At 38.4% G+C, this 23,737-nt stretch overlaps 1 protein-coding gene across 3 annotated transcripts in view; it reads left to right on the forward strand.

The window, feature by feature from the left end:
• Window positions 1–588: 588 nt before the first annotated feature.
• The window catches only part of LPIN2 (lipin 2), a 43,380-nt gene continuing 20,231 nt past the window's right edge, over window positions 589–23,737 (forward strand). The window contains exons 1-4 of one of the 3 annotated variants that reach the window (XM_074549209.1): window positions 589–725; window positions 14,615–14,815; window positions 17,197–17,292; window positions 20,430–20,728. In XM_074549209.1, coding sequence (XP_074405310.1) covers window positions 14,624–14,815; window positions 17,197–17,292; window positions 20,430–20,728 — 587 coding nt within the window. In that variant the 5' untranslated portion in view covers window positions 589–725; window positions 14,615–14,623. Of the gene's footprint in view, window positions 726–9,253; window positions 9,582–14,614; window positions 14,816–17,196; window positions 17,293–20,429; window positions 20,729–23,737 lie in introns of those variants that run through there. The other 2 variants (XM_074549203.1, XM_005486670.3) reach the window with 2 other exon arrangements.

The raw sequence follows: 23,737 nt of genomic DNA on the forward strand, positions 1-23,737 counted from the left end.
GGGCACAGCTTGAGACGATGAGATATAGACAGATAATACAGATATAAATATATAGATATAAATATATAGATAGATATAGGTATAGCTATAGATAGATATAGAGATATACTACGGCAGAACGCATATATGACTTATGTATGTCTGTATGTATAAGGATATGTGTATGTACACGAAAAAAATTTTTCCCTCCTCCTGCTGTGGGTGGGCCGGTAACTTTCAGAAGAAGGATGCAGTGAGGGACGAATGAAGTGGCAAACACGGTGAGGGCAGCGCGTCTTTTCCGCCGTGCAGTCACGGGGTGCTAAATCCTGATCACCGGCTCCGACCACGGCTATAAGCAGCTGCTCCCGAGCGGGCTCGGCTGCTGATCCCCGCTCCCGAGGGCCGGCCGGGATCCCGCCGGGCGGCTCCGGGACGCGCTACGTGCTGCCGGGGCCGCGCCTGACGGGGCCGCGCGCACGCGCACCTCCTTCCCCCTCCTACCCGGCGCCGCTCCAAGGTCACGTGGCGCCCCGGGCCAGGCGCGCCCCCGCCGCCGCCAGCGGGAGCGCGCGCGGGCGTGCACGCGCTGCAGCAACGGCCGCCGCTTGGCGCAGTTCGCACCCGCCCGGGCGCGGCTCCCCCGGGTGCCCGCTGCCGTCCGTCCCTCCCCCGCTCCATCCCTCCATCCAGCCACCGTCCGTCCCTCCTCGGCCGGCGCCGGCTCCCGCCGGGCCTCGCTCGAGGTAAGCGGGAAGGCGCCGCTGTCGCTGTCGCCGGCTCGGCACGGCTGGGCGCGAGGTGTCCCTGCCGGCGTGCGGGGCGAGCCCGGGCGGCCACCGGGCAGGGAGGGAAGGAGGGAGAGCGGGAGGAGGGGAGGGCGGCGCAGGCCCTGCCCCGGCTGCCGGCCGGACTCGCTCCCCGCAGCGAACCACGAGAACCTCCCCGGAACCGTCGCTGCGGAGCGGGGCCGCCCGCCCGGCGCTGCCGGCGCACCGCAGTTCCCCGCAGCCCAGGCCGGCGGGACGAAGGGGAATCAGCCCCCGCCGTGCCCCGGCTGCCGGTGTGCGGCTGGGCGGAGCGGGGCTGGGCTGGCGGCCCCGCTGCCCCGGCGCAGCCCGCGGGTGGCGGGATTGCCGGTGTTCCCGGCGCTCGGCGGTGCCGCTCTGGCACACCGGGATACGTGCCGTGCCTCGCCTGGCCTGGCTGCCCAGCGCCCTCCCCTCAAACCCGGCACTGAACTCTCGCTCCGGCCGGGCGCTCCGCCGCTGCCTCCCGTGTCTGTCCCTCTGGTGTGGGGAGCCTGAAGTGGAGCCAGCTGTCCGCAGTTTTTTGTGTGCTTCCTTTTGGGGGCTTGCTGAGTGTGCGTCTGGTTTAATCGGTGTGAGCTGCGTTTTTCTTCTCCTGGAGTGGTTACTGAGTACGTGTAGCAGGCATCAATGATTTTTGATAGAGCAGGGCAGTATGCTGTATAAACCTGTGCATTTCCATCCAGAAAAATGATGTCATAACTATACCTGTGTTGTGGCTGCACTTTGTACACGCCCGTCATCTGGTTAGCTTTTTTTCCCCACCCCAAACAAAATTCCACTGTTGTTGCAAGAAAGTATTTGTTAGCCGTATTGATATGTGGAATCACGCAGGCTACTGCCAGAGAAGACCTTATAAAATTTAGTCCTTAGAGTTATAGAATATCCCAGTTGTAAGGAACCCACAAGCATCACTGAAGGACAACTCCTTGGAGTCTGTTCTGGTTTTCTTTGGTTGGTTGGGGTTTTTTGCACTTCACAAGCATTTTTGGGACAATTTTGCATACTGAGCATTTAATGTTTGTGAAAGTGAAGAAAAATTTGTAGCGTTGTGTGTGTTTTAAGAATGTATAGGTATTCATTAGTTGTAAGTCACAAAATGCCTTCTCTTATTTTTTTCTTTTTTTTTTTTTTCAAGCGTGGCAGTGTCTATTGCTTTGTGGCTACATTAGCAACTTTTTTTGTATACGTGCTAGGCAGCAGCCAGGGCCCAAAGTTGTTCCTTCTCTCCTGGTCCCTGCTAGAGTTCTTTTGAATTCCTGAACATAGAGGAATGTAAAGAGTTTTGCCATCCCTTAAAAAAAATCAAGGAAGGCCTCTACTTGAATGGTGTAAAGTGAGGTGCTCTGTAAAAGCATATGACTCTTATATAATACACTATTAAACAGATATGCTGAAGTTCAAATGTTTCTGAATAATCTCAGGATGCCAGGAACTTTGACTGAAAGGCTTTATTATCTGGTATTATTCTTAGTTGCAGTAGGAATAACTAGGATAGTGCTAAAGGGCTCTCATCAGCAATTACAGTATTAATTTTTAAGCTTGTATCATAACTTTTCAGTTAAGTATATCAGAAAGTTTGAGTTTTTTAGTGGCCTGTAACAGAGATGGTGTTTGAATTTGTTCTTGGTACTTAATACTTCATCTTTTTCTTGGTTCTTAATATTTTGGGTTGTTGCAAAAGTAAGTGTAGTTCTTTGTTATTGTTTACTTGGAAGACCTCCATGTAAAATATTTCAGGTTTGCAGTGCAGTGAATTTTATGTCCTTTCTCTCTGCCTCTAGCGTTTCTTTCCACTGGTTTCAAGTCTTGATCAGTTAAAGGGAAACCCAAACTGCACGTAGGGCACTTGACACCTCCCTGTGTACCTGGAGGCCCCGAGCAGCCCTGCAGCCCTTCTTTGCATTGCATGCTGTGTGCCTTGGTCGCTGCCTCAGAGAATTTGCAACCTAGATCAGATAGAGGTGGAAGGATTTTGTTCAGAGACACTTCGGGAACCTTTGTCGAAGCCAGAGGTTAATTTAGTTGCAGTTGTTGCTTCTCTTCCTGGAGGATGGCTGCATGGTTAATAGTCTAGATCACATTTTTGCTCTTGATCACAATTTTTTGTTTTTCAGTCTTGCATCTTTTAAGTACGAGATCACAGCATACAGGAAAACATTTCCTCAAGGTCTCTGTGTGAACACAGAATCTGTGTTTAAGTCAGAATTTCTAACAAATTGGTTATTTTTTTTAAATGGCTTTGGATTATGTATGAAATAACTTTTAATCATTGGTTATATCATGATTTAGCAGTATGTTCTTATGTAACTGTCTGAAAAGGGGTGAAGGGACCATTTCTGGTGTGAGATTCAGTGCTGTGTGTTACAGATACCCACAGTGAAGAATCTTTCAGGCATATACACAACAGTGTGTGCTATATTTGTGATCAAATACAAGTCTGAAGTGTATAGATTAGATGTCTTCATGCCATCCTGGGCACATTCTGAGAACATAGCCCAGCAGCAAACTGTATCCCTGTGACTTTTGTATCTGGTGAACATTCTTAATGATCTTGTTGAAGTTACAGTTTAAGGTTCTTCAGTAATACAAAGATGTCATCTCTGGACATATCTCACTGTCACATAGGTAAGCAGAGGGGTTTTTTACCGAAGTTACAACATAGAATTATCCATTTTAAGCATAGTAAAAAATGTTGCTGCTTTTGCAAAGAATGTGGCACTTAAAAATGCATTTAATCTGCCTAGCTGCTCTCTCACCTTGGTTGTTACATTAATGCTTGCACTTCAGTTTGGGCAGGCAGACTGATTTAATATGAAACTGTCACGCTCAGTCAAGTCAGATTGTCTTTCTGCTTGAGGACAAAGCTTAAGCACAATTTTTAGAGATTTTTAACTTGTATTTCTATTTCAAGGGAATTATCAAAGAAAGGATGCTGGTTTCCCCTTCCTAGCTAAGTATTTTAATCAGTTTCTTTCACCTTTGCACTAATGTAATTTGACATTAGTTGTCAGAAGTTGTCCTGAGTCACTTATTTTCCCAGGACTAAGGGACACTTCCTCATTGTTTCTGTATGCACTGAGTGAGCAGATGAGATTTTTAGCTGATGAATTGGCCCATTTCTTTATCCGGAGTGCTGAAGTTCAATACCGCAAGTGTAAATATGCAAAGTAATAATAGAAAAGTCTGCAGTGTACTAGATGACATAGTTCTGTTGGTGTATGTGGCTGAAGCCAGCTAAGCTGGTCTTAGGCTGTGGCTCTAGGTTTACCTGTCTTTTTTTAGACTGCATGGCTGTCTCCTCAGGAAATACACTTCTTCTGAATTGATGGTTATGAAAAGCCTTTTAAAGGAAATGTGTAAAGGATTCTTTTCAAAATTCTTTGAAATAAGTGCTTTGGATAATGAGTTGGAGCTGTGATTCCATTAGAAATGGAAGTAATTGACCCCCTCAGCTAACTAGAATTTAGTTTGTGATGTGAACTGAAATAGAGTGATTTAAAGAAGAAAAGTACCTAGTGGTAACTTAAAGCCACTCATTCCCTGAAGGAAAAAGTGTGCCTGTTAACACAAACAAGAAATCTGTGAGGCCCCTACACAGGTGTGTTGTGTCCTACATAGACAATGCAGACACTGCTGTGTGCTGGGGGCGAGCAGATCCCTCAGCCAGATGTGACCTCTGTGTCATTACAGCTCAATAATGCAGTGGATTGGCTTTGCTGAAAGAGCCTATGCCACTTTGCTCAGTTGTATCTAATTTTCCTCTTCCCAACGTCTCATGTAAATACATCTGTGTGGGAATTCTGTAAGACTAGCATTCTTACTCAACTTGTTAGTGATATAGCCAGGTCTTATGCAAATTAAATTTAGGGATATTGCTTTATTTTGGTACATGTTCATGAGTTCAACAATATGGAGAATCTTATCAAGTGTCTTATCAAGTGGGGAAAAAAGGTATCTTGTTTATAGATGCAATATTTAGGGCTCTTTAAGTATTCCATGTATGTATTTCTCAGAATAAGTGTTATTTCTGTTCTTGTCAGCATGAAGGTTTGTACTAGCCTTTGTGTATCCATTCTAAATGTAACCAAATTATTTCCCATGAATAGATAGATTAGATATAGTTAGATTTCAGGCATGCACACATGACTGTGTTTTTTTGCTTTGACTTCTAAACCCTGGGAGGCTGCAAGAAAATTTAAATGCACCTGGGGCAGATAAGCACCTGGAAAGAATGTTGTTAAAAAGAGGAAACAAAGATAAGAGATTGCTGGATTGCTTATTAAGGAAATGCTTAGTCCTTTGTAGAAATATCCAGGAAAAGCTTCATCTGCTTTCTCTCATCTCATCCAAAAATGAGATTGATAGAGTTTCTGTTCAGAAGCATTGGTTTCTGTGTTACATGTCTGGAAATAAGTTCAGCCAAGGATGATGTGGCCTCACAAGGGTTTGTGTTGCTGGAAATGTGTCGAGTGTGGCAGGGGTTGGTGTGGGATCTGCCCGTGCGGATTGCAAAGGGCTGCACTCTTGGATTAGCCAGTTCCTTTTTCCAGTACCTTGAAAGAAGTTGAGGTCTCCGTGTGCATAAGAACAGTTTGTGTATGTGTAACCTAAGTTTTTATTGAACTGATCATTTTGCCAGTAAAATTCAATTTAGGAACTCTTATTTTTTGTCCTCACTGATGTTCCTCTGTAAACAGAAAAAAGGATAACTTTTTAAAAAAAATAAAGTGCTCAAATTAATGCAAGGACAGATACTGTAACACTGACGTCAGATGATTCATTGCAGATCATACAGATAAAACTGTTGACACAATTACAAAAGCACTAACTCCAAATAAACTGTGGATTTCCTTTCTTGCTATTTTTTTCTCCAGTGATAAAAAGTAGTTAAGTTGCACTGCAAAATGTTTTGATTTAAATGGCTCTTGATTCCACCTGACAGGAGGTCTTGAAGGCATTGAATTTACCATATTGCATCATAGGTGCAAAACTAATTTGATTTTATTTTTTAACCACCAGTTTAGTGAACAGTATATTACTTTTGTATCAATAATGTTTCTCTAACATCTATTAACTGCTTGAATTCTCATATCTACTGTTGTTACTTGTGATAGTAAGTTTGTTTGCTTGTTTGTTTGTTTTTATTTTTGGAGAGCTGGGGATTGCAGGTAAAAGCAGGTAGTACTGCCTAGTAGTATTTTTCAACATTGTTGAACAGAATTTCTTTTTTAGCTGCGTGTAACTTGCTAAAATTAAATATGTAATTCCATGTTATATTTTAAGTACCTTTAGCTTTTGTATAGAAAATCTTAGCAAGTGTATTATTTTTTTAATTAGAAGTGACACTTGATGTTATTTTTCCACTCTGCTAGAGGAAAAACTCTAGCTGCTTTCTTTTAGAAAAATTCATGTGTCCCTTTCAGGAGGCATCTCAGGCAGATAATCTTCATTTGGTATGTTTTCTGTTAGTCATGTCAAAGTTTATTTTACTTTAGCAAAGTTAATAACCTTTGAATTAGGTTCATATAGAGAATGGATAGACTTTTGCATTTAAAAGTGTCAGAGATGTGCTGAATGTGTTTCAGCACAATGTGGGATGAGCAGAGCTTTATTTCCAGCCTCAGTAAGCAGATGCTTCAGACCAGGGCTGGCACCAAGACCTTGGGCACAGAAGGGTGTTTTCAGCCCCAGTCTGATTTTTGTAATCTGTGTAGGAGAAATGGCAACTCCTCCACTGTTATTTTGCACCTAATAAGCAAAGTGTAAAAGTGTGTGAAAATAGACAAGTGTTGGAATTTTGGAACCGGAGTCAGGCCTTGTGGGGAAAGAACCTTTTCCAGTGTCAGGATGGGGTGTGAGACTAAAAATTGTCAGACCCCATCCTTACTTTGAGAACTGTGGTGTTTTGCTCTTGGTTGATAGCAGGTAGAATTATGTGTGACAAGGTGGGGTGAAGGAGACAATTGGAACATGAACAAAGGTCCCATACTTGCTGTATCTACTAGGATATGTTAATCAGTGAAGGATTTGCTGCATTCATTTGCCTTGGCGTACTTATTCTGATCTCTGAGTGAATTGGGATAGAGTGCTGATACAGGCTGTGTCGGTAGGATTTGTGCTTCCTTCCATCCAGAACTCAGAATAGTATGCACTGCTCAGAGTTGGGGGAATGTCCTGTAGCTGTTTTCTGGTGGGGTTTGTTCTACAGTTCCTATACAGTACAGGCCAATAATCGCTTAAATGTCATTTTCACAGGCAGTCAGACTTTACATATCCCAGATGGTCATTAAAAAGAAATCTGATTTGCAACTACAAACATAGCTTACTGAGGCAATGTGCAAAGAGGTAAAAGAAAGAGGGAAAATCTGAAAAATCAAGTTCTAAATGTGCTTAACTCCTCTGCATATTTAATTCCTAATTAGTACTGAATTTTTCATTGCATAGGTGAAAAAAATACTGCATCTCTGAGATGCTATAAGACTAAATGAAATGCAATTGAATATGTTATGACAATTGCTGCAGAAAACTATGTTTTAAAAATGGACTCATATTTCCCATCAGGGATTTTGCCTAATGAGCAGCAAGATAAAATGTGTAGACTCACAAAGAGCAGGTCAAAGACAGAACATAGGATGGTGAATGATCTTGGCCAGCATTATTAACTTGTGTGAATCAAGTGAGAAAACTTTCTGAGACTACCCCACAGGAAAACCTTCCTACACCAGGGAGCTTCATTAAGGCTGCTTTGAAAACATTGCTTCTAACACTTCCAAATTTGAGGTATTTGCTTTTCAAAATAAAAGCTAATTTTCCTGTTCAGCTTGTAAGTACATAAACTAGTGCTGAAACTTACTCAGCAGGAATTATGTTTTACATACCTTACTAATATTGAGAAATAAAAGACAAGAGGGCTAACAAAATGTGCAAAGCTTATTATCTACTTAAATCTTACCTTACTCCATTGAAACAATTTTATCTGTATTCCAGAAAAGCTCTTGTCTAAAACATTCTTATAAATTTTGAAGAAAATAATGTCCATCTGAAATACTGAACAATATTGAAATAGTAGAGATATCACAGAAAAAAATCCCAACATGAGGTCAGTAGTGTTGGAAAAGAAGCACTGGCTTAGGAATTTTGCTTCCATTTTGCTCCTAACTATATGTTTTAGTCTGTATTTTAATGGAACATACAGGATAAAGGAATGATGAAAAGGAAAGGTAAATTGAGTGTGTCTAGTAATTCTCAATATTCTAAGAAAATACTTGTCATGTTTGCAAAAACCCATTAGTTTTTCCTGTAAGAGCCAGATGAAATATGAACTTATTCAATGTATAGAAAAGGGCTCAGAGATGGTAGCAGTTTATTACGACCCTACTGCAGACATAGTAATCCCGACACTCAATTTAGGATTTTGTTGTTGACACTGATGCAGTTTTGGACTTGGGTGTAGTTCATTAATCATTTTGGAAACCTACAAGCTATTTGGCTGCATCCTATAATGTGGTTCACTCTCCTTGCATCAAAGTCTTTTACATGGATTTACAAAACTGAGAGGAGGAATAGTAGTAGGATAAATATCAGGAATAGTAGTCCTGGATAATTTTTTTTAAGCTTGTAATTCAGCAAGCAATCCTCCAGAGTCTTCTGAGCAGACACACACAGTAACGCAGTGAGGGTGGGAAGGAGGTGCATGGGTTTAGGGTGGTGAGAACTTGTTGATGTTGAAGGAATATTGATGGTCCTCAGAGAATGTCTCTCACATTCTGGAACAGAATTGGTTCTTTACTACTTCTCTTCCTCAAGTTATTTCATCTATCCATTGTTTTATTTAGATAAATTTCAGAATTCCTCAGATGAAAGATCAATTCTTGTTCTGAGTCATGGAGCTAGTTATTTAAAAAGCTTGTATGCTTTGTCCACACACTCACATTGTGCTACTTTACAATTCTGTTTGAAGAAAGCAGGAAAATTTCCACAGGAAAACAAATGCTCATCTTGATGTGCATTGGTTTTACATGGTTTATTATAAACTTGACAGCACGTCAGTTGTCTCTTTGCTATTATTATGTAATCTCAATTTCAAGAAGGAGGGAGAAAAGTTCATGAATAGCAGACCCTGAATGTTGTGAAATTGGCTGTACCAAGCATGCCTGGCTGCCCCAGTGACTCCACGAGCAGAGGGAGCAGCACATGGAGTGTCAGCAGGCAGTCTCCACTTAGGCTGAACCGGGACTTGGAGTGCGGCTGCCAGGGCTGGAGTTGCAACAGTGGGTGAAAAGTCTCCTGGTGAGCTAATGTAGACTTTGCTTAAGAATCATTAACCAAATCCCTGTTTTCATGGGAGCTTCAGCTGTGGTCATGTGACGTGATGCAAACCAAGATCATCACCTATCAGTGCAAACATATGGCAAAGTCAGCCCGTGTTGTCACTTATCTCGGAGGGTGCAAGGGGGCTGGGACATTTCAAGCAAAGCCTATTGGTGAGCGAGTTTCTGTGTGAGCTTTCTTAAAGAAGCGCTTCCTTTTTACTCGTAATTCTGCGTGGGAATGTATACCAAGCAGTTTCCTCTAAGAGACCAGAAGGTTTACTTAGTTCTTCTGCTTCTATGAGAAGAGAAGAAATGCTGCTACAACATTTTCTTATGGATATAATTTTTTCATTTACCTGTATTGTGGAAAGTTAGTTTTCTGTTTTCTGAGATGCATAACTCAGAAAAGGATGTTCTTGAAGATGACTCAAATAGAAGTGATGTTGCTGCCCATGAAAAGGTTCCTTCTGGAATCTTGGTGAGTTTGACAGATTTATTGCTAAATATGGGTATATAATTTCCTATAACACAGTAAAATATATAAAAATTGACTGTCTATATTTAATAGCATGTGGAAGACTTTAATTAGGCATTCAACAGACTTACTTTGTTTCCTGATTTTGTTCCATAACTGCTCTGTGCAGTACTAGGAGCAATCCTAAACCCCCAATTAAAATCTTTACTTTGGAACAAAGATGTTTTTGTTGAGTAGAGCTGATGCTACAGTGGTCCTGTTTGACAGGGTCATTTCCCCCCCAGTTTTTTCAGAGTACAAAATAGAAACTAGTAAAACACTTGCTGAAGATTTTCTTGCTTAAGGAAAGCTTCTGCCTCATAAATTTATATGTATGCAAATATAGGCAAAGTGAGATAAATTGAGGTAAACCACTGCTCTACATGTTTTTTATTTTATTCTGCCTAATCTCTTGAAAGAAATACAACTTATTTGCTGTTTAAATCATGTGGCAATAGACATATTTGAACCCTCTAAATGTATCTCAAAATAAATGGAGTCTATGAATATCTATGCTACTGGAAGCTAAAATCTGCTTCTAAGTAACTTTTTTTTTTGAGTGATAGTTAAAATTCATGCCCTTTAAAGTTGTAGCTCTCTAGAGCAGTCTGAAACTTTGCCTTTGAGTAACTTGCACTCTTTTTTTCTCCTGTTGAGCTAGGCACTTGTAGTGCACTTGCACTTTTTTCTCCTGTTGTAGCTAGGCACATTCATATGGGTGCACTTGTATAAAAGGTGATGGCTTTAAGAACTCAAAACATGCAGTTTACCATTAGTAAAGTGGTTCTCCATATGCATAGAAAACACCTATTGTACACAGACTTTTGATTATATCTTGCACCTCTATATGGATATTACTAAATAACACAAAAAAAAGTTAAACATGTTGGTCTGGTGGCAGCTAAAATAACATCTTTGTTAATGGTACAGAGATATAATTCCTATCCACAAAACCTCCTGCTCAGGTTATGCTAATGTAAGCATTTTGTGGCAATGAGTTTTGAAACTTTGTCTTGTTTGTCATGTAAAGCATATCAGGTACTCTGAGGTGGAGTACTGTTTAATTATTATTTTTGAGAGCCACTGCTATAACATGAGGAAGTCAAACAGCATATTCAGGGTTAATTCTAGTTGCACTGATTTGAGTATTTTAAAGGTGGAGGCATTTTAGTTATTGAACTGCTGAAGTAGATATTTTTTATTTTGTATTTACTTTTATGCTCTCTCAGCAAAAGAAAGTTAAAAAACCAAAGCAGTTTCAGTTTCTGCTTTTGGCAGCGCAATGGCTTATTGCCAGAAAAAAAATTATTTTCATGATATGGCATAGAGATTCTTTCCCCCATTCCAATTACAATTGCACTTACCTTAGTGGTATTAATATATTCAGCTGTAAGAATTTTTGTAAACTAGGTAGCATTGCATAAATATTCAAAAATCAGTCTCTCTGAAGCCTCAGAAGTCACAAAGACTGTTTCTACTTTGATATACCTCAGGTATTCATAGCCTTTTAATTTGCTGTCTGAGAAGAGTAAGTAGTGGTGAGCTGCATTAACCTCTGTTTTTATGCAAAGTTCTGGAATTTCACTGCATCAGGCAATGTATAGATTCTGGATATCGAAAGAAATAAAAATTGCAAACTAAACAGCATTGTGAAGTATTACTGCCTTGCCTTTCTTAGTTTGTCTTTTCCATCAGGCTTTTGTCCTGAATTTCTAAACTAGCAATCAGCGTGCTTTTTAGGTTTTTATAGGAGGTTAGGAAGGCATACTGCTCTCTGCCTTTAAGGCAGTGATATTTAAGAAATGGTTACTAAACATGAAACAAAGAGTATTATCGAGGAAATATTTTGTCTTACAGGTTATGCTGTGATCAGGATATTTCTATTGCATTTGCAAAAACTAACACAATAACATTTTACATCGTTCCTTTCTTGCTGTAGTCTGATTCTGTACTTGTTCAGCACAAGTTTTCCAGCAATATACAATAATATTTAAGGGAAACAAACAAACCCAAGCAAAGCTAAAACCCATTCCTAGCCCCGCAAATGTTAAAATCTCCCAGCTGGGCTTCTATTGACATTTGAGATAAAATGGTGTGTTTCTCAGGTATGTGGTGACACTTCATTTCTATTTGATCATTTTCTTGCTACAGTTTGAACCTTCTTATATAACAGGTTTATCTTGCAAAGTGAATCATTATGTTAAAAACTGAATTGCAGCCTGGTAAGCAATAGTGTGCATTAGTTTATTACCTTTATCTTCTTCGGTTTACTTGCAACATACAAAACAACATTTACATTGAGACTTGGATCATAAAAAGCTACTTTCCTTATAAGCAATGTTTTTAATGCTTATTAGGTACAAAAGTTCATGACTTTTCCAGATGTAAGAGTGAATGGGTTATGAACTTTCGAATGTACAAGGTTATTCAGTGTATGTATGTTCATAAAAGTGGCTGTGCTATGAGCAACAGAAATGAAACTGATACCTGTAGAAGAGAGAGCGTTGCTACAGGATACTTTTGCTACAGAAAGGCAAAAATATGTGTAAAATGGGTGAATGCTTTGTGCTTGTGTGGGCTGTGTGGTGAATTTCTATGGTCAAGTTAGCATGTGTGTGAGAAAATCTAGGTTATTTATCATCTGAACTCAGTTCTTAGCAGAAGGTGTGAAATTTTGATCTTTTAAGAAGTCGCTGCTTAAATCTTAGAGAATTTCTTGCTAATGCCCACTTCTCAAGTCCTGTTCGCTGAAATGAAATACCCAGAATGGGGATCCTGTTGAAGAGTTTTATTCCTGATTGTGTCAAACATTTATTTTAACAAATGCAGTCTCCCTGGTGACACAAAATCAACTTTTCTTTCTAAGCTGATACTGTAGACAGCTTTTGGAAGTGGCCAAGTTAGAGCCATGAATGATAATGATTAAGCATTAAAGATTTTCTTTTTTCATGAGATTAAGTTCAAACATGGCTGTTGTATTAGGTGAAGACTAATTGCTTCTGCAGGAAAGCAGAGATACTGTAACATCTCTGTGTTGAGTTACAGTTCCATGAGAGCAGCAAGTATCTCACCAAAAAGATGTTCAGTTCCCTCACTCTTTTTTTCCCCCCCTTAGCTCTCTGGTGCTGCTCAGGGCCTCATGACTCAGGTGTTTGTCATGTTCTGCTTAATGAGCTGATCTAACTTACTAACAACCTGCTGAAACAAACAACAAAAATGGTAGACTTTTCCCAGCTGTGTCAGGGAGCTAAAATCAGCTCATTAAGAGGGTCAGATGAGGAAAGGTTGAAGTGAGACCTTCCCTCTTTAGCAGGAGTGAGCTATTACTTCACTATCAAGCAATCAGTTTTATAGTTGTACCTGAAGCTACTTACAGATGAAACTGAATTAATGACTAATGTTGATAGAGAGTCCATCCTCCTAATCTCATTACTCACTCAATGACAGTCTGTTCTTTTTGTCTTCATCAGCAGGCTGCAGGGAAAAAATTCTCTAGCACATAGCCCAGCATAGTAATTCTATTATAATTTCAAGACATTGTTAAATCTGTATTGAAAACCCTCCACCTTCTTTTGTAAGTCTTGTGAAGAGGAAGGAATTATTTTTAAAAAATGTTAATATGATTCAGTAATATATGAGAAGCCTGAGATGGAGAAAAATGTTTCCATAGCTGCTGTGTGAAAGTAGTTTTAGATTTCTTGCCTGTTTAAATTCTATCAGTATAGAGATGCCACAAAAATGGTCACTTTTGGGTGAGTGTAAGATACCCTGTGTTACTGTAAGGAAGACTTTGGAGGCTCAAAAAAGAATAACTGATTATATAGACAATTAAGCTGTATCAGTAGGAAGAACTGTTGTAATGCAGTATGGTTTTGTTTAGAGGTATTAAGAAGAATCCTAAACCTTGTTCAATGACTAATAAAAATAGAAATGCAAACAAGAAAAAAAATCATTGTAGATTTTTTTCTAGAAATAATATCCCAAAATAGTTTTTTTAAAAAACATATATATAATTTAGGCTCTTTTATGCGTTCAGTGTTATGGGTTTTGCTTGTTGGCAGTGGTTCTTTGTTCTCCTAAATATCTTTAACTTCAGAGGCTGCAGTTGCTTGGATGTTTTCTAAATGAGCTTGTAGCAGACTTTTGGGTGGGAGGCAGAAGATGGTAGGTAGAATGAAGAAGAGTTGCACTTAGGTTTCTATCAGAACATTTTCACAGTTTTCCCTCCTCTTCCTGTTCAAGCTCAGATGTTCTGAGAAATCTTTGGGCTTTCATTTCTTATTAGTTCAAATTGTGTTCTTAGTCTGAAAGACTTGCAGTCATTCAGAATTCATTCATTTACTTAAGTATTTTTAATGGATTTGACAAAATTTTCAGTAAGTGATTCTGTGCTCTTTATCCTGTTTACGGTAGCATAATCTTATTGATGTATGTATCTCTTTTCTCCCATTACATACTTTGATAATTTCTCTAAGATGACTCAGCTGTTTGTGAAATACAGAGCTGTAAAGGAAGAGTTACATGCAGTATGTTCTACATACCTTTTCCTGACTTGTAAAGATTTTTTTTTTTTTGCATCCTTATGTACAATTATCTCCATTTTCCATATAGGATTGGTTGTATTAAAAAGGCAGTCCTCTGGAGAATGAATTTTTCTTTTTAGCTTTTCTGAGTTATTAAGCATCACTTAAATCTAGGCTTTGAGGTCTAAAAATGACATCCTTCAGAATTTTATTTGAAGTACTTAATTAGTGATAGATTCAAGTTGATAAAGCTTTAGGAGTAAGTTTTATAACTCTGGATACTTTTAGTAATATGAGGATTGCCTCAAAGTTCTGTTGATTCTTGAAAGCATTTGTGTAAAGCTTGTTACAGTAGAGTAATTGATAAATGACATATATATAAATTGATAAATTGCTCATCTATATAATTTTTTTTTAAATTAAAATACCTACTGTGTTTTAAATTTACTTTTTTTTTGTCTTTCTCTCCCTTAGTCTCAGACTATGAACTACGTGGGGCAGCTTGCAGGACAGGTCCTGGTTACTGTGAAGGAGCTGTACAAAGGCATTAATCAGGCAACCCTGTCGGGCTGCATCGATGTCATCGTGGTCCGGCAGCAGGATGGGACATTCCAGTGTTCCCCTTTCCACGTCCGCTTCGGGAAGCTGGGTGTACTGCGCTCGAAAGAGAAAGTGGTGAGTTCAGACAGTGGGCCAAAACAAAGTTTTAAGGACCAGTTCATTCCTTTTTTTACCCCTCTTCCTTCCTTCCCCAGCTCCCCACATTCCCAGTTAGCAGGCTGGTTTAGTCTAGAACAATTACTCATAAATGCTGTACAGGGTGATGGTTTTAGGATGCAAAACACAACTTCTTGTGGTTATCTAAGGACTCTGCAAAAATGCTGTGAAAGAAAAACTGTGACAGCTCTGGGCCCATGCAAAAAGACAAATACCAATATATAGACTTCACAGTTTTAAAATGTTTACATGGGGCTATTTGTTTACTTATCCAAGTATGCTGGGAAAGAAATACTTAATGTTATTTAACTGATCCCTGATGTAAGCAACTCTTTTTGAAATGTCTGAAGGACTAACAGAGCAGATGTTAAGTGTTGGTGACCTGTTATAATTATTGCTTGTAGCTGTGCTCTAGGCTGATTTACAATAAAAAATGCAGTTATTAAAATCCACAGGCAAGTGAAAACTGAGACTGAAGCTTTGTTCCTGTGTAGACATGTTTGAAAGAGAACCTGGTACAATTTCCCATCCAGCCATTCTGAGATGGTTCTACCCAAGCAGGTTATCCTTCCATCCCCTTCCCATAGGCTTTGTTAATCATGCCAAGAGAGTGATTTTGGTTGGGTTGGCTGGAAAATGGAGCTGTTGTAGGGGGACTTTACTATCAGTAAGAAGTACTGTATATGGCATGTAGTGTGCTACCAAAAGATGAGTTGGTTTAAACAGGACATAAACCCTCAGGATTATATTCTGCTCTTTTAAGGAGTAAATGGGTTTTGCAGGAACCTACCCCTATCTTTATATTTTGGTTGTAAAAAGAGAATAAAATGAAACGAAAAGAGCAGTTAGGTCAGGGCATTTTTTTGTTAAAGGTCAATAGTTAGAGTTACATACATTGAAGTTGTATATTTGTCATAGTAACCCAGGTGAGTAGCAGGTTTTGTGTTTATTTCCTGTTTGATTTCCCACTTGTTAGTGCTTATTTTAATGAGCTTGCTGATGACAAAGAATTTATTTACCTCAACATTTTGTAACAGAGTACATTACAGTTTTCAACGGGGTACAAAAGAGGTGGTATAGCTGTACTTTTTCCTGACATCTAGGCAAAGGGGACATGCTTACAATGAGAGTGTATGAAATTAGAGGTTGTTAAATGTCTTTACACACTTCAGAGTAGCTGAACCAAATTTGAGAGGTTTTTAGCTTATGGATACCTCTAAAAAGCCATTGAATAGTAGAAACATCTACTTTTGGTCCCTGTTGTACTAGACTGTCAGTGTAATTCTCAGCTTTTGCTTGTGTAGATGACTGCTGCTCCTTGTTTCCTCCATCCTGGGAGTTACTGTTCACAAAGTTCTCTCAACAGTCAGCTGTGTTTGTTACTGTATTGTGGATGCATTTTTCTCTGGCGTGTTATGAGGCCGAGATCAATTTGTAGTCCCAAGGTGTGTGGGAACACAAAGCATGTGTATCCATGCTTCGATTGCAGGTAAATATGGAGGTCTCCAGAAACCAGTGTGAGGTATAGGTACTAAACTGAGACATGTTTGTATGTCTAAACCAGTATAATGCAAAGGTGAGGTTTTTTAAACTCATGTTGCTGAATTGGAAATATAAGAAAATATTTTAAAAATAAACAGTAGTGAAATATATATGATTTTCACATCAAAATCAGTCTGTTATTGTGGAGAAGAAGAAAAGTGATTATCTTAACGATTTGGATATAGTTCCCATGCATGTTTGGTTATTTACCAATACCAATACTGGCTTTTCTTGGTGAAAAAGTACCTTTTTAGTACAATAAAAACATTATTCTCTGATGAAAACACTATGGTTGCAGAAGGGTTGTGGCCCTACGTCATACTCCCATAAACTCATGAGCAGGAAAATCTGAAACATTAACTTGAGTTGCAGAAATAATTGGCAAGTCTCTTATCACTTTCAGACAAAGCCTGCCTCCAGGAGGCCTCCAGGTGGAACTTCTGGTGTTCAGGATTCAGATTCGTACCAGGCTCCAATTCAGATTGGGAATTAAACATCTGAACAGTCTCAGTCATTTTTCCATCAAATAAAGAATATATCAATAATCGTATTAACAAGATTCAGTCTTTATATCAAGTTTAATATTTTTTTATTTTTCTTGTGGTTGTTAGGCTCTCTGCTAGGAGTGTCATGTATTTTGCAGGTGAACAAATTAAAGAACATTATGACAGACTTGTATCAGAGGAGAAAGGGGCACCCTTATACAGTGAAACAAAGTTTACCCTCAGAGCTAAGTGGATCATGAGGTCAGCACTTTCCCCATGAGGAATTACTTACAATAAATTCTCTTTCCACAGATTGATATAGAAATTAATGGCGATGCTGTTGATCTGCATATGAAATTGGGTGACAATGGAGAAGCTTTCTTTGTGCAAGAAACCGAGGAGGAAAATGTAAGGACTTTGTGCTTCTTGATGGCTACAATGTAGTAATAACACAGTAATGGGTTAAAAGTGCTTCATACAGCGTTGTCATATCCTCACTTCTGTGAAAGCTAGATTTTCTGTAACTGAATCTTAACATCTTTTTCATATGCTGCCAAGATGTTGATGCTTTTTACCATTCTGCTGCCAGTAAGAATAAAGTAACTAATTATTTTCATTAATTAGAGCATTATTTGGAAGATGTGCTGAAGTTTTCTTTTTTTTGTTTTAGATAATTCATTCTTGTTGACTGCAGTTATACTGATTGCTGTGTCTTACAATAATTTTTGCTTTGAGTTATTACAGCTTGTGCTTCTACTAATAAAGATAGTCTGGTTTTGGGCATATTTTTAATTTGTCTTACAAATTTTAGCCTAGTTTTTCACAATTTTATTTATGAAGATTTCACCAGGTAGCAGTAACTTCTTTGACTTAGGAATTTATTTTGCAAGAGTCTTTTGCAACTGGAAGCTAATGAGCCTCTGAAAAACAGGAATAATGGTTCATTTTTACTCTGATTTCCTAAGGATATGGGAAATATATAATCACAGTATTGGTCAGTCCTGAGCATTGCTTTTGATTGCTTTTGAGTCTGTTGGCATCTTTCAGCAAGCCTGAAGGAAAGTAGTTCTAAATACAAGGTTCCAAAAGGTTTAATGAAAAATAGTCAGAAAAGAGAGGGAAAAAAATTGTCACTGAAAAGTAAAAGATAAAGCGTTAATTTCCTGTTTATTAGGAATCAGTCTTTCAAGGAAATGAGATTGATCCAGTTTTTAGTTGAGGGTGCTACTTGTTTACTTTGGGGGATCAAAGGGAAGCTCTAAAATTGAAAGCAATTAAAAACAATTCGAAGTGGAAGGAAAAAATAAGCATTAATAACCTAAATGAGCTTGGGGTAGGGTTTTGTAACACCTACACAAGAGGAAGGTTGGGTTCTGTGTCAGTGTACACTATGATTAAAATAAAAACTGAAAGCAGTTTTTGACAGGTCTGGGCGGTGTCAGACATTGATGGGAACTGATCAGTCTCATGACTTTCAGAAAGGGTGATAACCACTGCCTTTGTCCTCAGTAAAGTGTTTTAAAGGAGCTATTGCACTTGCATAGTACATTTTTATTTATAACATGAGTGCTTTAACTGTGTATAATGTGTTCTTGAAAGCTGGTAACTCATGCTGATAATATAGATTAAATTTGCTACAAAGCAAAACTGAGTTGTTTTTACTGCTTTTAGGCATTTTTCCCCTGCAACTGATCAACATCTTTGTTTGCCTCTTGAAGCTCTGCTTAAGGGATAAATCACAAACCTTTCATTGATTTCTTCTTTTTTTGCCCCTTTGAGGGCATTCGGAAAGCTCCTTTAAAGGGTCAGTCTTAGCATTTTTCACATCTTGACAATCAGAAGTAATATCACTCACCACATAAATACCACTGTCCATGTAAATCAGGACAATTTTCCAGCCAGTTTCTTTTAACTTTTTCTGAGTGTTTTTTTTTTAAATGTATTTTGTTATTCTTGGTTACTTATCACTAATTGTGCAGAATATTACCTTCAGTTTAGATGCTGGCATTTGATTTCAAGGTTTTTCTTAAAGCAAAGTCTGTGTGTCATCAATGTTGCATAAGGCTGTATTTTGTTCTCCTTTCTCTACTTTACAACCAGTGGAACAAAATTTGTTCTGTAAGTCTTCATTCAATGAAAATTTGAATTTGGTTTTAAATAGCAGATAAGACTTAAAGCACATCAAAAGTAGCATCAATGCTCTGGCTGTGTGTCATCAGTGTTCCTGACTAACCTTCTGCACAAGAGTCCAGTAAAATAACAGACATCTTGTAATTACTTCTATTTTCTACCATGAAATTGAGTTTCATAGCTTTTTCTCTCTCTATGCAAATTCCATTCTCTTCTGCCTTTGTTCCATCTTGTCTTTGTCCCTGCACGGTGTGTTTCTTTCAGACTAGGTGTCAGTATCTTTTCAGTTTCTTGTTACAATGTAAATAAACCTCAGGCAGTCCATAGCTGAAGCTTTTCCTTCAAAGGGCAGTGGATTGTAATTAGTTGAGGGCTGGTTGTTTGTATGTTGGGTTTAAGGTGAGTAAATTATAGTTGACTTTTTCTTTTTCAAAGATACTTTACATAAATAATGTCTGGCATGTATGACATGACTGAAGGCATCTTTATAATTTTGTGGGTAACACTAACTGAGAGGAGAGATAGACAGGTCAGAAAAAGCCACCACAGAGAGCCAGCTTGGCAGGCTGGGAGACTGGACCAACAAGATTCACACCAAGCTTTAACCAAGATGCACATGCAGTCTCATGTAAGGCTTGGGAGCGTGAGCTGCATTTCATCCAGTCTGCACTGCTCTGTGTGCCAGAAATTGAAATAGCAAAAAAACTTGCTGGACCTTATTCTATTGAGCCTAGAGAGAATTCAGGGAAATCTAACCACAGTCTTGCAGTGCCTACAAGGTAGTTACAGAACACAGACACACTCTTCACAAAGCTGTCTAGTCATAAGATAGGGCAGAGGTCATGGGGAAAATATCAGCTAGATATAAGGAAAATCCTTCTGTACAAAAGCAGGAATAAGTTGCCTAGAGAAGTGATAGACTCCCTCACCAGAAATACTCAACCTTTGGCTTGACAAGGTCCTGGATAACCTAACCTGAGGCCCTGCTTTTGACAGAAGATTGGACCAGATGGTGTCCAGCTGTCCCTTTCGACCTGTACCTTCCCATGAATCTGTTTCAAAATAAACAGCAGTGTATTTAATTAGCCCTTTTTTTTATTAACACATTTAATGAGCCTGGAACTGGCATGCTCAGGGCAGATAACTTCAAAAACATTCCACTGACTGGTTGTTTGCTTTGCTGGCAAAATCAATTGTTTGTGCCTGAAAACTGTAGGAATAGTAACATGCATTTTTCTGAACTTTTTGTAATCATTCTTGTGATGAACTCGGATCCTTTCTAGATATCATCTTCATACCATTGGGCATCTTTGTGTCTAAATATAGGTACAAGGATTAATCTATAGCTGACAACTATCCTGTGTGCACAAAACAAAGCAGAAAAAAGTAGCCTTTTTTCTTTTTTTCTTCCCTAGGAAAAAGTTCCTGCTTATTTGGCAACATCTCCAATTCCCACTGAAGATCAGTTTTTTAAAGATACTGACAGTCATTTGAAATCAGGAGAAAATGAGAGGACATGTGCAAACTCAGAAATTCCACATTCTGGAGAAACAGAGACTGTATTCACCCCAGGTTCTGTGAAAAAGAAAAAAAGAAGAAGAAAGAAATACAAACAAGATAGCAGGAAAGAAGACCAGATCTCTTCTGCTGGGACTGAAGACATTTTTGAAATGGAAATAAGCTCAGATGATGAGAAAAGTGTACAGCCCCTAAGGTAAGCTCTTAGATAGTTGCTGTTTTCACTGTTACCACTGGACATTTAAAAGGTGACTTGTTCATTTCCTCCATGCAAGTATTGCACAAATTTTGATTGGCTCTGCCTACCAAACAACAAACAAACTAAACTCCAAACAGGTTTCTTCCAAATCTTCACAGATTCACCTTAAAATTGGGCCAATTTTTAATGAGCTTTTCATTAACTGCATTTAATTAAATGCAGTTAAGCCTGCTCTGGTGAAGAAGTGTTGCAATGATCTCTTGTGACTGAGAAAGTTTCAGTGCAATTTCTCTGATGAGGCAGAGCGATCTTCTGGTGTCTGGTAGCCTCTAGATACGCTGCAGTGTGGAATGCCTGTAGCACACCACATCTGAATTTGGCTTCTCAGTAACCTGAAGTTTACCATGGCAGCTGAAAATTATTTAAATTAATGTCCCTTCATGTTAGTAAGGAGAATTCTTTATACATGAGTGAAGAAGGTGGAGAGGGGGAAAGAGGAAAAAATATCAATCCTGCATTTTGAGGTGGATAAATTCTTAGTAAAGAGGAGCTTGTGCTAAAGTGGTAGCACATAGTAATAAGCTGAAGAGTTCTGTAGGGTAAGATAGGGAAGGAAAGATGAAGGTTATAAATGAAAGCTATCAAGCATATAAATGCTTCAAATCCAGGAAAAGCCTATTCTTCAGGACTTGGTTTTCAAGAAAGTTAGGTGTTTCACTGGATGGCATTGTTGTTAAATGTAATACTGGCTGAATAAATTCAAGGTCAGGTCTGGGAATTGAATGAATGTTTTGGTGTAAGAGACTAAAAAGCAACTGAAAAAAGTCCTTCAGTATGGATTTTCAAAGGAGATTGGTAAGTTACTCAAATTTAGTAAGTTCCAGACAAAAAGGTTAGTGCAACAAGAAAACATGAATCTGTTATCATGCCTATGACCAGTAATACAAAACAAACAAAATCTGGATTTTAAAGTGCTTTTTAGTGTGTCTGTGGCTTTCTTAGTTAATTTGCCTTATTTTATTAGTGTCATATTTATGTCACTGAATTGTCATGTAGATATTCACCGCTCTGTTTAAGTCTTGGCACTTGTTTGGTTTGAAATATTTTTTTCCAGTTTAAATAAAGGAAGACCTTTGCTTAGTCTTTAGCATGCAGTTATTAAGACAACAAAAATTAACTTGTCATAGTAAAAGCCATCAAAAATAAAAATAACTGTCAAGTACAGGAAGAGAGAAAATATAACCCAATAATTGTTTATTCTTTATTTAACATGTCATTACAAATGTATGAAGTATTTAGGAATGACATGTAATGGCTGTAATAATGGCTGCTTTCATCCAGTGTTTAGGTTTCAGATTGCTCTTCTAGCAATTATCTTTGTCTAGAGGTGAATAAAAATGGTGTGTTTGATCAGAATGCTGAATGTTTAGTCATAGCTGAACAGACCATGGTGTTTTCATCAAGTTTATTCTGGTTTTATTATTTCTATTATTTATAATGAAAGTTTGGCAAGGCTTTTTATTTCTAAACTTTTTTTTAATGTGTATAAGCAGAAACAGCAGTAGAAGTACATTATCAGATAGCGTGTTATAAGGCAAAATGAAGATGATTTTGTAAAAGAAGGGTGTTTTCTTGTGAGCAGCAAGTAAATACAGAACTGAAACAAAAAAATCTTTGTAATGGTGAAGGCCCAGATACATTAGGTTTGTGGCTCTCTGTCAGTCAAGTTTCTATAAAATCATTTCAGTGAGCTACCAGGGCAGGAAATAAAATGCCTTGTAACGGGCATGCATTTGTTTGCTTCCCAGCTAAAGTTACAGTTGTGAAAAAGTGTTTGTAAGTTTTCTCTTCAAACCCTGTGGGGGTGTAAGGTGGTATTGGTAGTTTTGTTTGAGGTTATGTTGTTTTGGTTGGTTGTTTCTTGGGTGGTTTTTTTTTTTTTAGTTATAAATGTGTGGCTCTGAAAAGGAAGACGAAAGATAAGAAATTAGAAACTTAACTGTTCTTAGGCATGGCTTCAGGTTTCAAAGTGAAACTAGGAAAGGAAAAGGGAGGCTGATGTTTTAACAGGAAGGTCAAAAATTCAGTCACAGGTGCCAGTGATAATGTCTTATCTCTTTGGTTTTTTATAAAGCAGAAAGCAAGCTGTTTCCTGTTTCTTGGGAAAATTTATTACCAAGTGTTTATCAGCTTTTTTAAAAGTATGTTCTTAGTCTTTTCCAGCTATGATTTAGATATGTTAGTAATGCTTTACTTATATAAAATAATGTTAGGAAAACTGAGATTACAGTATGTACAACTCAGAAATAGAGGACATTATTTCTCCAGTGCTAAGGGTGTTAAAGGGTTAAGGTGGTTATCTGTCTCTGAAATTGTGTACATTTATTTAGACTGTATGTAAAATGGACAACAAGGAGAAGATGTGGTAGTGGTATTTATAAATGTTACAAAATAAATAGCTTAGAGTTGATAGTGCAGCTTGAAGTTAGAAGTTGATGCATACTAATTTTTCCCCTTATATTTTCAATATTCTTTGACTACATTTAGATATTTAACTTTTGTGTTTATCCACTTACCAGTTAAATTTGATTTTTTTCATCCTTTGTATGAACACTTCATGTTGGTAACCTCCAGTGAATAAAATTTGTTCAGTACCACCCATGTGTCATCCTGCCTCTCTCCCCACTAAAGTAAAGATATTGAGGACCTCTTTGATATTTTTTTTGTGTTTACTTAGTTGTTCAGTCATACATTTTTTTCCTCCTTTGAAGATACTTAGTACTGCCAATAAAGATAGTGTGAAACACATTTCTTTCACACTTAGCTTAGTTTATGAATACAAAAGAAGTACAGTCTCTGCAGTTCTCATTTTAAGTCAGGCAGCATCATCAGGTTTCATAAGAATATTACTGCAGAATAAGAAGTGGAGCTAAAAAACATTTTTAGACTTCAGCATTTACCATAACGTAGACTGTCTTTCAAATGAAAGACTTGTGCAAATGAGGT

The sequence above is a fragment of the Zonotrichia albicollis genome, chromosome 1 (assembly GCF_047830755.1).
Source record: "Zonotrichia albicollis isolate bZonAlb1 chromosome 1, bZonAlb1.hap1, whole genome shotgun sequence".
Classification (NCBI taxonomy): Eukaryota; Metazoa; Chordata; class Aves; order Passeriformes; family Passerellidae; genus Zonotrichia; species Zonotrichia albicollis.